The sequence below is a fragment of the Medicago truncatula genome, chromosome 5 (assembly GCF_003473485.1).
Source record: "Medicago truncatula cultivar Jemalong A17 chromosome 5, MtrunA17r5.0-ANR, whole genome shotgun sequence".
NCBI lineage: Eukaryota > Viridiplantae > Streptophyta > Magnoliopsida > Fabales > Fabaceae > Medicago > Medicago truncatula.
In genome coordinates, this window is record NC_053046.1 from 30,213,486 (window position 1) to 30,227,674 (window position 14,189).

The window sequence follows — 14,189 nt, forward strand, 5'->3', positions numbered from 1 at the left end:
GTGGTGTCTTTAAAAAAAACACTAAGGTGCAAGTTAGCAAGATGCACTCACTTATAATTTACTAAAACACATTTTTGTTTATATTCTAATTAATTTTAAATAGAAGGGCAATTTCGTAACCAGCTTAAAAAAGATCCTTAAAAAAAGAAGCAAAAAAGACAATGACATGCTTAAGGTACAATACATGTAATAAAGACAAATTTTTAAGGAAACATTATTTGGAATGATGAAAGTTGGTGTATTAGTGAATGTTGCTAACTTGCACCTTAATAATACTTATTTAAATTTATACTTATCTATTTGTTACATGTGTTATTTGTATTCAAAATTGAGGGCATTTTTGAAATGAAAAATCCAGCCCAAAAGAGCTTAAAGATGGTGTTTTCTTTATATATACTAGCTAAAAGATGGTATTTTTGCCTATACTGTCTTTCCGCTCTTTTTACTGCGCTGACGTTTGAAAATTATGAAAGGTGATTTTTTTATAAGATTTTGATTTTGATTAAAACTAAAAATGTAAATGTTTGTTGCTTTCAAGTTATAACAAACCAAACTAACCATTGATTATCTATTTCAACGACCCCAACAATATAACAAAAAAAATCTAAATTCTTTTTTTAATGACACCTGAGTATTATTGAAAAAGTAAGTTGTTTAAGGGTATAATTGAGATAATGAAAATTGTTACACTTTTTAAATGATAAAGGAAAAAGAGAACATACACACACACATATTCATATCGTATTTGTTACATTTATTTTAATATTTAAATTTATTCTTATCTATTTGTTACATATGTTATTTATATTGAAAATTGATGACATTTTTAAAAAGAGAAAAAGTCAATCCAAAAGAGTTGAAAGAGATTTTTTTTTTATATATAGTATAGATAAAAAAAAAATGTTACTTCAGCTATTGGACAAAAAATAGAAACATAATACATATAAATGTAATAAAGAGTTAAAATTGAAAATATCTTGTATTTCTAACGTATATAATGTTTATTCTCACACGAAATGCATGACTCAAAGCATCTTATTTAATACATGAATATATTCGTTGTTCATGGATGTATCGGTGTTGTTGTTTGTAATTGAAATACATGACCCCATAAGCCATATTTAATACATGAAGAATGTGACAAATATGTATTTTTATAAAATATATTGGTGGTTCATGCACTTAGTGATTAAAATACATTGCTTCAAAGTCATGTTTAGTTCATGAGCATAAGAATAGATCAATTGTGTGTGATTTATCTAATATTCAATTTATTTTAAAATTTAAAGTTAATTTTATAATAATTTTATTTTTTTTATTTAATTAACAAAGCATGCGCATTCAATAAATTTTGGCAGGTTTCTAAAATGATTCTGTTTAAAAAGTTATTCAAACAAGTTGTGTACCAACTCACAACATTAATTAAAAAATTACACAACAATATTAAGTGTGTGTTTGGTTTGGCGGCAGCGACAATTGAGTTTGAGAGAGTTAGATTTTGATTAAGGCACCATTTTACATCGCTTTTTTCCCACTTATCTACAATTTTAAGGAGAAGGTATGTCAAACACAATATCAATTAAGTACTTATTGAATAAGAAACAAAATATTTTAAACGCTTTTTTATTTATTATGTTAATTCATAACAAATTTAAATTTTTGTACAATATTTTGTCAAACAACTTTTAACTTAAAAATTTAAAAAAAATTAAAGTAACCAAACAACTTTAACTTTTTTCTTAAAGCCCTTAATTTTAAATTTGTTTTAAAATAGATTTTAGACCGTATAAAAGTCAGGTCAAACGATGTCTTGTAAGTTAGTTGGATGTGGATTGATTTATGTTTGAATACACTTACTTAAAAGTGATTCTTATGAGTTGATGTTGTTTGGATAGTTTGAGTAAAATAGATTTCGAGTGTGTAATGACCAAATTATCCTTTTAATTGTATTTAAAACTAAATATCTTATTCTTAATTAGATAATCATTTGAATTTATCTAAAATCATAAATGAATTTTTATTGGTTCACAAATTTATTTTAAAATAATATGAGTTTATGAGAATCTTTTTTTCAAGAAAATTTATAAAGTTTTTAAATAAAAAAAAATCATTTGACTTATTTTTAAAAGAAAAATGTTATTCTTTTAATAAAAAAAAGACTATTTAGTTGGTCACTTAAGCTAATGGGCCGGTTTGTGTAACAAAATATAATAATCTCAAGTAATGCTTCATCTATCCAGAAGTTCTGGCTCAACTAGCAAATATCGAAATTGTTAGGCCGAATGTCATAACCTGGATTCGAACCCTGGTCCCTCCACTTGTGTGTGTGAGTTTATAATGGTTTTGTCATTTCGTCTATCTACCAAAAAAAAAAATGCTTCATCTTTAACCTAAAAAAGGAAATACGATTGTAGCTTGAAACATGAAACAGGGGGCAAACAAATCAAAAGTACATAGCTACAAATGGCCAAAAAAAAAATAAAGCTTCATCTCTAACCTAAAGAAGGAAATACGATTGTATCTTGAAACATGAAACAGGGGGCAATCAAATCAAAAGTACATAGCTACAAATGGCCATGAAAGGGGCAAAACTAGTAAATCAAGTTTGTTTGTTGCAAAATTGATTATAGGAGACGCAGAAGCTTGAAATTGCTGCTTCTGTGAAACTCACGTTTAGCTCAGAAATGTACAATACTAGAATTACTTTTTGTTTTGTCCAAACATCGTTGAAAAGGTTAAACTCACGTTTTGCAAACTAGATTGGCGTTTGGATGACATAATCGCCAAACCAAACAAACATTAAATGATGTAATGATTGTTTTCTTATAAGGATTAAAGTTGTGCAATTATCAGGCCGTTCATTATCAACAATTTTTGTTTTAGTCCTTTATATTGATCAGTTTTGACAAAAATAGTTGATATATTATTTAACGTTGTTTATTGTAATTTTTCTTATATTTATTTGTATGTTACGTAGTGATGTTAATCTTTATTTTGACTGGTTGTACATGTAGTCATGTTAATTTTTTTTTTTTTATATATTAATGAATGTCTTATATTATTTTTTTTATAAAATAATTTTTTATATTCACTTCCGCACGTCATCCAATTCTTTTTTCTAGCTCCACCATTGTACACAGACAAGTTTTTTTAATGTGGGTTCTTGTTTTGTCGAAAATGGGTTTTGAAGATTTGCATTAGATTTATGAATGGATTTACTTTAACAAGTTGTGGATTTATTTTTTTCTTGTTTTCAATCTGATTTTATTTATAACTTATGGTGAAGAGAAACCAATGAAATATGGTGTTTTTTTTTGTTCAAATAGTTGTAACGCTGGTGTAGTGAGGATGAATGTGGATTATTGTTTTTTCAATTATTAATAATTGATTTTTAATATTTTAATTTATAATTAAAATAATTAATAATATTAATTACAATAATATTGATACGGAGAAAAAAAAAATTCAATGCTACGTAAGTGCCACATCTTGAATGAGTGTGCCATGTCATTAAAATTGGTGGAGGACAAAAAAAAATTGATGACTTTTTTTTTGGTCAGGTAGCCTAGTGGTTGGAACTCACACATTTTAAATGCGGAGAAGTGGAGTGTCCGGGATTCGAACCCCGACCCCTGCATATAAAATGCATTTGTCCCTACCAACTGAATATTCAAAAACATTTAAATAGGGAAGACCAAAAGTTCATTTTTTTTTTTATAATATTAGTGTCTGATTCCTAAGATTAGAACGGACCTCCGAGTTGTTTAAAACAACCATGGTCATAAGATCCATGAAAGATATATCTTTTGCAAATTTCAAACTCTCCCACGTAGTTAAAACTCTAATCTACCTATGAATCTCATAATAAAAGGACTTGATGGAAGTTGACATCAATCCATTGTTGGATCCACATTAAAATTAGGTTAAAATATGATTTTGGTCCCTGCAAATATCCTTCGTTTTGGTTTTAGTCCCTGTAAAAAAAAAATTGTTGTTTTTGGTCCCTGCAAATATGTCTCATTTTGGTTTTAGTCCCTGGCTCCACTTTTGTGATGATGTACACGTGGCACATGATGACTGAACCCATTTATTAGAGAAATAATCCCTGCAAAATCTTTTGATTTTGAAAAAGGTCCCTGCAAAATATTTTATTTTTGAAAATAGTCAGTAACTATTTTCAAAAACAAATTATTTTGCAGGACCAAAAACAATAAATTTCTTTACAGGAACTAAAACCAAAACGAGGCATATTTGCAGGGACCAAAACCATAATTTAGCCTTAAAATTATGTTCTTTTTTTCCTTTATACTCATCAGACAAAATTACACAATGTGTAAAGATTAAATGAAAAACAACACAAAAACGTGTACAATTGAAGAAGATGGTATTAGGGTTTCTAGGGTTTCTTGTTTTGAGAGAGAGAGAGACGAAAATAAAACTTGTAAATTTTATTGATAAATTGAACTTACTATTTACAAGAGCAATGAAGTATTTATACATCGTGATGTAACAAAACAACTAAAACAAACTCATAACTTCACGTGCAAGTAACTTGAGTTAGTTACTTCACATGCAAGTTTCTAAACAAACTGTTAAACAAAGATAAGACTAATTCTAAATAAAATGAATTACTAATCCAGTACACCACCTTAATTTATTTAGTTAGATGCTTCAGCCATTCCCAACTTCATTTTCAAGTAATCAAAGCTTGACTTCAATGATTTTGTGAGCAAGTCTGTTATCTGCTCATCTGTTTTGCAATGTTTTACCTCCAACTTTCCATTGTTTACCTGATTTCTTAGAAAAGGGAATTTGATTTCAATATGCTTACTCCTACCATGTGCCACCGGATACTTTGCCAAGTCTATAGCTGACTTGCTATCAATTCTGAGCTCCATCTTCTCATCCTTCACCAGTTGCAATTCCATAAGTAGCATGTTGATCCATTGAGCTTGACATGTTGTCATGGAAGCTGCAATGTACTCAACCTCACAAGAACAAAGTGCAACCACTGATTCCTTCTTAGAACTCCATGAAAAAATTGCATTTCCAATCATGAACACATAAGCTGCAGTGCTTTTTCTGTCATCCTTATCACCAATCCAATCAGAATCTGAGTAACCTACTAGTTCACCACTTTGATTCTTAGAGTACTGGATACCATAACTACTTGTACCCTTCACATATCTCAGAATCCTCTTAGCTGCAACTAAGTGTGAGGTGGTAGGTAGGGATGTCAATGAATACCCATGGGTACGGATAGTATATTAGTATCATACACGTCCACACCCCATTGTAAGATTAATCACTTTATCAAAGTATTGACTAACTGTTTCTTCTTCTTCCATTGTCAATACCTCATATTGTCTTCTCAAAGCTTGAAGTCTCTCATCTTCTTCAACTTACCATCCCCAGAATGCAATTTCTCCAATGCATCCCATGTCTCCTTCGCGCTTTCATAATGAATGATCTTCTCAAACATCTCATTTCTTACACTCTGATGCATCAAGAACATAGTTTTCCCATCTTTCTTCTTCAATATGTGTTGTTTGTTGTACATCAGTTGCATTCGCTGCTAGTGTTGCTATACCTTCATTCACAACTTCAAGTATATCCTGGAACCTGAAGATCGCCTTCATCTTTACGATCCAATGATCAAAGTTCTTGCCTTCAAAAACAGGTAGATGTGCAGGAATATTGTTGTTGTGAGTTACCATTCTTCACGAATTCTCTAACAACAATGAATGAACCAGGCTTTGTTATACCAATTTTATGGAACAATATGTAAAGATTGAATGAAAAACAACACAAAAACTGTGTACAATTGAAGAAGATGATATTAGGGTTTCTTGTTTTGAGAGAGAGATGAAAATAAAACTTGTAAATTTTATTGATGAAATTAAACTTACTCTTTACAAGAGCAATGAAGTATTTATACATCAAGTGATGTAACAACAAAACAACTAAAACAAACTCATAACTTCACGTGCAAGTAACTTGAGTTAGTTACTTCACATGCAAGTTTCTAAACAAACTGCTAAACAAAGATAAGACTAATTCTAACTAAAATGAATTACTAATCCAATAACACTAAAGAACATCAATGTAAATCGATCAACACATCAAGTGGTTAATGAACTTCAAATAAGGTTGATTCAACCGTAAGTACTTGAATTTGACTTTAACTAGAACAGTCCTTGATCAAACTCTACTTACCTCTCAGTCAAAATTCAGATTACCATAGCCCTTTCTCCTAGGAAATAGAAGGTTTAGAAAAATAAAAAGAACACAGGTTGCAGAAGAGCCAAGGCGCTAAACCCAAGCTCTGCGCATTAATGCTCATTTCAAATTTGAGCATATTGTTCCATAACTAATGTTCTCTATGTGCCTTCTTAAATATTATGTTTAGATTTATAGATGTGTGTCAATATTATGTTTAGATTTATAAAAGAGACAGTTGATACACAACATTAATATATGTAATGTGATACTGTGTTTTTTTCTTAAACGCGGTTGTTGCTAAATTTATTCTTTCAACGATCATCTCTCCAAGTGTTACACAGGTTCTCCATACTAGTTATATTACAAACAGAATATGGAGTCTGTTTAAGCAATTCGCAGGAAAAAATTATGAGTTCGAAGACATTGTATTTTGTTCAAAACATTGATGGTACTAATTAACATAAACTCTCCATGCATTACATACTCAGGTGCCATATATCCGCTACATGCCAAATATTGTTGCGCGTAAATGAAAACAGTAAACACAAAATATTTACATGATATAATATGTAAGTTCAAAGTTCAAACATAATCTAACACTTACTAGGTTTCAACAACTCTACTTGTATTTGCTTGGGTTTGATCCACAAGAATAAGTCTTGCCATGCCAAAATCTGAGATCTTAGCATTCACGTCTTCGTCTAAGAGAATGTTGCTTGCTTTGAGATCGCGGTGTATAATACGCAGTCTTGAATCCCCATGAAGATAAAGAACGCCTCGAGCAATGCCTTGAATGATTTTGTAGCGCTTCTCCCAATCTAATTGTGCTTTCTTCAGTGGATCTACATACATAACAAAGTCGTCCACATTTTGGCTATCATGAAAGTTACTTTTTACAATGAAACAAAGTTGAATGATAGTGCAACAATCTAATTATGCCGATATTCTAATTATACCGAATATGAAGTAGTCTAGACTTTTATTGGGAATAAATTCATAGACAAGTAGTCTTTCTCTCCCTTCAATAGTAAAACCAAGTAGTCTAACCAAATTCCGGTGTTGAAGTTTGGCCATTAAAAGCACTTCATTCTTAAATTCTATATCTCCTTGGCCAGAATTCATGGACAACCTTTTAACAGCGATCGTTTGTCCATTAGAGAGCCTACCCTGAAAAGACGCGACTAGTTGTAAGTACAGTAAATATATTTTATTTTAGCCAAGTAAAGTATTACAATATTCTAAAAATATACTAATTTATTTTTGCTAGTTAATATATTTATCTGAAAGCAACTACCTGTATACAGCTCCAAATCCACCTTCCCCAAGTTTATTAGAATCAGAGAAGTCATTTGTAGCCCCTTTTGAAGGATTACATGCATACATACCTTTGTGATTGGTAGATGGTGAAGTACGTGGTGGCGGCAGCGGGTGCACAGGAAGTTCATAGAACATATATTTTTCATATCTAAGAATACAACTTGGTCCAATAACTCTCCCACCTATCTTATTTTCACAAGATGGAAGATTAGCTATAGCTTGAACCAAACATTGATTGCAATCCAAGTAACTTATATCAGGTGTACACTGCATTAGACTATATATATCTTGAAAATTTGGACCTGTTAATAGAAATATAAATGTTAGTTAGAATAGTTAGCTAGACTTATTAGTAGTAGTTTAGTATTTAAAAACAAAAACTATTGCTAAAATTTTCTAATTAACTTTTATATTTATATTACCTGTTACATTTGCTGTAGCATATTTTTTCATAGAATCACCAGTTGCAGCTTGATTTTTCAAATCATATAACAATTTTCTCAATACTTTATTGTAATTATCCACATTCGTTGCATTAAACGGATTCCACATAGATAATCCAGATGCTGTTTCCATTAGTCCAAATATTGACCGGCTTGAGTAACGCAGCATGCAGTTGTCAATCCAACCAATTGCTTCTTTTCGGTATGGACAGTTTTGTGTAAGCAGAACTGTTGAATTGTGGAGACATTTACAACAGTTTTGTGGATCAAAATCTCCTCTGCAGAACTGTTGAACTGAAGAAGTCTAGTGTATTTTAAACGTCATAACCAATGGTATCTCCTTATTGGTTAATGGTTATTACTCCCGTGAGAGTTGATTGAGACATTAGAGTATGGAAACAAAAATACCAATTTGTATGAGTTGAAGAAAAATACATCTTCTGAGTCTGAATCTAATGTATGAACACTATGACATTAAGTTTTTATTGCTAATTTCTGATATAACGGATAGTAAGAGAGAACACTAGAGTATAATGTTTCAAGTTTCCAAGTTTCTTTGCAAGAATTCTAATGTTTCAAATGCTCCATGTTATTTTAGGCATTCAAATTTTCATGTAACACAACTTTTGTCTAATTCAGTGATCACGAGGGTGATTAAACCAAAGGAAGTTATTAACATTTTCTTTTTCCTTTTAACAATTTATCTTGATTTCTTCTATTATGCTATACTTGTTTATTTTCAGATCATTTTATCCATACAATTGAGAAATCTACACAAACGATAAGAACTTTGGTCTTCCAACTATCCAATCTACTATTGATGTGATCCATAATATAAGCAAAGTCGACATTTTTTATCCTTCTAGATAATATAGAGAAGAAAATTGTTGTTCCCACATGTTGTTTGGCTGTGCCACACGAGTAAAATACGAAAATGCCCTTCGGCAGTTTGCTACCGAAGTTTTTTGGAAACCGGCGGCAGTTAACTCCCGAGGAAAACCTCGGCAGTTAACTGCCGAGGAAATCTGAACATAACCAGAACGCAGAACCAGAACCTCCCATTTCCAAAAAACCTTCAAAATTCTCAATTTCTCTCCAATCTTCCCCAAATCCATTTTCACGAATTGCAAGCAAATCAAGTGGCCATTATCACAAGTAAGTTGTGTCAATCATTTTAATGTTAATGTTAATTTGTTTAGGTTGATTTTTTTAAAAAAATTAGAGTAGTTTGTATGTGGTTAGGGTTGAATTCAAAATTGAGAATTTGATGATTGCATGTGTAGTTTAGAAATTGATAATTAAATGTAGTTGTTGCCTATATTGTTTAAATCATAATGTGGGTTTGAATGGTGGCAAATGAACACAATTTGAATATGTTTTATACTTTGCACACCAAGTGTTTGATAAAATGTCTCAATGACAATTTTATTGATTATTTAGTTAGTTTGGTTATGGAAATGATAGAAATGATGTTAATTATAGTTTGGTTAAGTGTATTTTGATTTTTTAGTTAGTTTAGGTTACGAGAATTATGATGGACACAAATGATTTAGTTGTATAGAAATGATTAAGTGTATGTTAATTATTGAATGATGTTTAGGTTATTATGGAAATGATGGACATAAATTTTATTGTAATGATGATTATATTGAATGATTTCAGGTTATGGAAATGATGTTCATTGTTGTACTTTTAATGAGTTTGATTATGTTTATGTTTAATTTAGGTTTAATGTGTTTGATTAGATTATGGAAATGATGTTAAATTTTTAATTTTTTATGTAGATATGTCTGATCAGATCCCGGTTGATCCATCGAAGATGATTGGTGGTAGGCGTGCCATGATTCAGAGCCACCGCAGGGAGAGGCAGAGTGGCCACATCCCAAAAAGGGGTAGAGGTCGGAGGGTGGATGGCTCAGGATGCTCTCAGGCCACAGCCTGAAGAGTCACAGGTTGTTGACCCGTCACAGCCTGTTGACCAGACTGGGGTGGAGTATCTGAACTATCAGGATCAGGTACAGCATGATGTGACGGACGGTGGATATGACCAGGATCATATACCACAGCAGCATGATGCAGGAGACGAGGATGACATTGCAGCAGCTGCTGCACCAGATGTGTTACCTACGGACCCTCCCTTTTCTGGTGGACCGGCTGACTTGTCCTTGCTCCACTCTTATGCCGGTCATGTGGCATTGCCACTCTGGTATAATTCAAATAATGTAAGTGTATTTTTTTTAATTGATTTTTCTTTATGTTAAAATATTTTCTTTAATTTAAACGTGTGTTTGTTTAATTATTATATCCACTTTTATATGTGTTTTTTTTTAATTCTTTTTCTTTATGTTTAATTATTTTCTTTAAATGTGTGTTTGTTTTAATTATTATATCCACTTTTATATGTGTTTTTTTTTTAATTATTTTTCTTTATGTTTAATTATTTTCTTTAAATGTGTGTTTCTTTTAATTATTATATACACTTTGATATGTTTTTTTTTTAATTCTATTTTTTATGTTTAATTGTTTTCTTTATATGTGTTTTTGTTTAAACCATATTTATTGTTCTATTATTTCAGGTTCGTAAGATCCGTGTGCTTAAACCGATTAATCATGGGGCCAAGATTCTCACTCTCGGTCGCCCTAACGGGAATGAGAATTGGTTTTGGGATCCGCTTCAGGAGAGCGGGCTACATGATTTGGTTTACTTGGGGTACTCCACCGTGCCTCATGCCCTGCTGCTGACTTTATGCGAGAGGTGACATCCGGAGACCAGCACCTTCCACATGCCGATGGGGGAGATGACTGTAACATTGGACGATGTCGCATGTCTCACGCATCTTCCTATTGAGGGGCGGATGTTGGATCATGGGAAGAAGATGCCCAAGCATGAGGGAGCGGCACTGCTGATGACGTATCTGGGTGTAGCCCAGCATGAGGCTGAAAAGATCTGCAACCAGGAGTACGATGGGTACATTAGCTACCCGAGGCTGAGGGACTTGTATACCACGTACCTTGGTAGGGCCAACTTATTGGCGGGTACGGAGGATCCTGAGGAGCTGGCGAGGGTCAGGACATACTGCGTCCGGTGTTACCTTCTGTACTTGGTCGGATGCTTGTTGTTTGGCGATAGAAGCAACAAGCGCATCGAGCTGATATATTTGACGACCATGGCGGACGGCTACGCAGGGATGCGTAATTATTCCTGGGGAGGTATGACCCTCGCCTACCTATACGGCGAGTTGGCGGATGCATGTAGGCCTGGACACAGAGCGCTTGGGGGGAGCGTGACACTGCTCACTGTAAGAAAACTTAAATTTTATATTTATATTAACTTTATATTTTTGTTATATTTTTCCGTGCGTAATAATTTATAAATGTTATTTGTTTGGTTTGTGCAGGCATGGTTTTTGGCGCATTTTCCAGGGTTTTTCAGTGTTGATCTCAACACTGACTACCTGGAAAACTATCCGGTTGCAGCGAGGTGGAAGCTCCAAAAGGGTCATGGGGAGGGGATCACGTATCGGTCACTGCTTGATCATATACAGTTAGATGATGTATGTTGGAGGCCGTAGGAGGAGCACAGAGAGATCCAGGACTTCGAGGAGATTTTCTGGTATTCAGGCTGGATCATGTGCGGTGTCCGTAGGGTGTACCGTCACTTGCCCGAGAGGGTTTTGAGGCAGTACGGATACGTGCAGACCATCCCCAGACATCCGATTGATGTTAGGGACCTCCCACCGTCTTCCATTGTGCAGGTGTTCGTCGACTTCCGCACTCACACGATTAAGGCGGACGATCGGGATGAGCAGGCAGGAGAGGATACATGGCGGGTGGCGGATGGCTATGTCCTGTGGTACACTAGGGTGTCTCACCCTCAGATCTTTCCACCTCTTTCAGGAGATCTTCCGAGGCCTGCAAATGAATAGCAGATCATTGCAGACCAGTGGGAGCGGTATGAGGTGAGAAACTCGTCTGACACCTACGACATGGTTAGTGGCGTTGTTACCTACGCTGATGCGCAGTTAGGCCAGGAGGAGGTCATGAGCATGACCCCTCAGCAGTGGTTTGAGGCCATGATCCATATGAGGGAGCAGATCGCGCCGATTTTGACCAGGAGGAGAGCCCAGAGGCCGAGGAGGAGGCACCATCAGCAGCAGGATCAGGACCAGTAGTACTATTTTCCTTTTTTAGGACTTATTTTTTAGTTTTAGTCTTTTGATGACATTGACTTATGTGTATTTGTATATTTGTATATTTATAATTTTATGACATTATTTCTAATTTCATGGGCTCGTTTTACTTATGTATATTTAGAATTATGAAGATTTCCTCGGCATGAAAATTAAAGTTTGTTCTTCTAACTTCATGTATTGATAATAAGCAATTTTCAATGAGACGTGGTCGTTACTTTTTTTCTAGAGTGTAGTAGTAATATTTTATTACTAATGACAAAGTTTTAGTTGTCTAGTCAAACTTGAACACTACTATATAATATAAGTGTCCCGTTGATTTGCATGCAATTCGTGAAATAAGATTTGGCGAAGATTGGAGAAAAATTGAGAATTTTGTGAAGTTTTGGATGCTCAGTTTAACTACCGAGGTTTTCTTCGGCAGTTTTCCTCGGCAGTTAACTGCCGAAATTTTGAAAAATCCGGCTGCAGCAAACTGCCGAGGAAAACCTCGGTAATTAACTGCCGAGGATCTTATGCCCTACAAAATCTGGCAGAATCTCCTCTCATCCATTATCCACATATCTTTCAAATAATTTGTTCAAAAGCTAACTACATCACTCTAAAAAACACAACCAAATCCAACCAACTTTTTTCAACAAAATCACAAGTAAGTAATATTAATGCTATTAACTTACATTTTAGTTGTTATAAATGTTATTATTTTTTAGTTTTTGAGTACATTTATTATTTTTTAGTAGATTTACATGTTATAATTAATTTTTAGGGTATATGTTAGTTGATTAATGTTGTTAAAATATTTGCATGATGTTTATGTTATGTGATTAATTTTTTTATTTTAGTAAGAGTATATGATTTATAATTTTAGGGTTATTTTAATGAATTTTAGAGTCTATGTATAATGTGCACATCAAGTTTTTGATTGATTGTTTTTAGTTTCTTATTGTGTAGATTTAAAACAATGGCCGGGTGGATCGACGTTCATGCGCAATTCAACGGCGGAGAACCTCAGAGGTTGAAGGTTCGGTGCCTTGGTGTAACGTTAAGAGGTCTCAAGGATAAACTGACTGAATTCAACCAAGGAGTCAACCCCAGAGACACAAGGATGGTGGAAAACATTTGGTACAAACGTCCAACGCTCGACGAGGGGAGAGTATCATTCAGTTGGGTGGAATTAACGAACGACGAAAACGTGACGACCATGTTTTGGGAGCACAGCATGTTCCAGTGGATCGATATGCGGGTGAAGTTGCTTAGATCAACTGAAGATATCATCAAAAGTTTGATTCCGCCACAAGATCGTCATTAGTTAGGGTAAGGTGCATTCCAACTACAACAATTGTCTTTCTTTGAATGGGGTAATTCAAACTTGTCAAACAACAGGACTCGAGCATTTCGCAAGAACCTCGTGTTTCTCCTTTGAAAATATTAAATTTTTGTTATGCTGGTTTAGATGAAGGTATTAAGTGTCAAGGATTGAACCTCAATTCGGTGGCACTTGAATACCATCATCTAAAGCAAGCCTCACAAAAATTTATTCTTTTCAAAGGGAAAACATGAGGTTCTTGGCGAAATGCTTGAGTCCTGTTGTTTTGCAGGTTTGAATTTATCCCATTCAAGGTAACACAATTGTTGTGGTTGGAATGCACATTCCAACTGCAACAATTGTCTTACCCTGGATGGGGCAATTCAAACTTGCCAATCGGCAGGACTCCAGTATTCGATGAGCATCTTGAACAATGGTATTGAAGTGTCAAGGAATGCACCTCATTCTGTTGACACTTGAATACCAAGGTTTAAGATGCTAATCGAATACTGGTGTCCTGCTGCTTGGCAAGTTTGAATTTGCCCCATTCAGTGGTAAGATGATTGTTGCAGTTGGAAGGTAAATTTCGGAATGTAATGTAATATGTAATACAATGTAATGTGATAACATATATTTTGTTTTGAATGGAACAATAATTATCTTATTTTGTTTTCAAATTTATTTATTTCAAATGCAATTTTATTCTAAGTA

General features: G+C 33.7%; 2 protein-coding genes across 2 annotated transcripts; one reads left to right on the forward strand and one right to left on the reverse strand.

The window, feature by feature from the left end:
- Positions 1 to 6,825: 6,825 nt before the first annotated feature.
- On the reverse strand, positions 6,826 to 7,674 carry LOC11413440 (cysteine-rich receptor-like protein kinase 10). Its single transcript, XM_024784917.2, has 3 exons — positions 7,525 to 7,674; positions 7,179 to 7,389; positions 6,826 to 7,064 (listed from the first exon to the last, which is right to left on the reverse strand). The coding sequence occupies exons 1-3, from the start codon at positions 7,672 to 7,674 to the stop codon at positions 6,826 to 6,828; spliced, it is 600 nt and encodes a 199-aa protein (XP_024640685.2).
- A 2,972-nt stretch (positions 7,675 to 10,646) lies between these two features.
- Positions 10,647 to 11,908, forward strand: LOC112421798 (protein MAINTENANCE OF MERISTEMS-like). Its single transcript, XM_024783535.2, has 3 exons — positions 10,647 to 11,281; positions 11,381 to 11,536; positions 11,738 to 11,908. The coding sequence occupies exons 1-3, from the start codon at positions 10,766 to 10,768 to the stop codon at positions 11,906 to 11,908; spliced, it is 843 nt and encodes a 280-aa protein (XP_024639303.2). The 5' UTR covers positions 10,647 to 10,765.
- Positions 11,909 to 14,189: the final 2,281 nt, after the last annotated feature.

Excerpts from the sequence above, each read along its gene's own strand:
- LOC11413440 (XM_024784917.2), bottom strand. The coding sequence starts at position 7,674 with ATGTTCTATGAACTTCCTGTGCACCCGCTGCCGCCACCACGTACTTCA. Across the intron at positions 7,390-7,524 it reads GGGAAGGTGGATTTGGAGCT|GGTAGGCTCTCTAATGGACA; the intron begins GTATACAGGTAG and ends GCGTCTTTTCAG. Across the intron at positions 7,065-7,178 it reads TCTAGACTACTTCATATTCG|ATCCACTGAAGAAAGCACAA; the intron begins GTATAATTAGAA and ends TTATGTATGTAG.
- LOC112421798 (XM_024783535.2), top strand. The coding sequence starts at position 10,766 with ATGCCGATGGGGGAGATGACTGTAACATTGGACGATGTCGCATGTCTC. Across the intron at positions 11,282-11,380 it reads GGAGCGTGACACTGCTCACT|GCATGGTTTTTGGCGCATTT; the intron begins GTAAGAAAACTT and ends TGGTTTGTGCAG. Across the intron at positions 11,537-11,737 it reads ATCATATACAGTTAGATGAT|GTGTTCGTCGACTTCCGCAC; the intron begins GTATGTTGGAGG and ends TCCATTGTGCAG.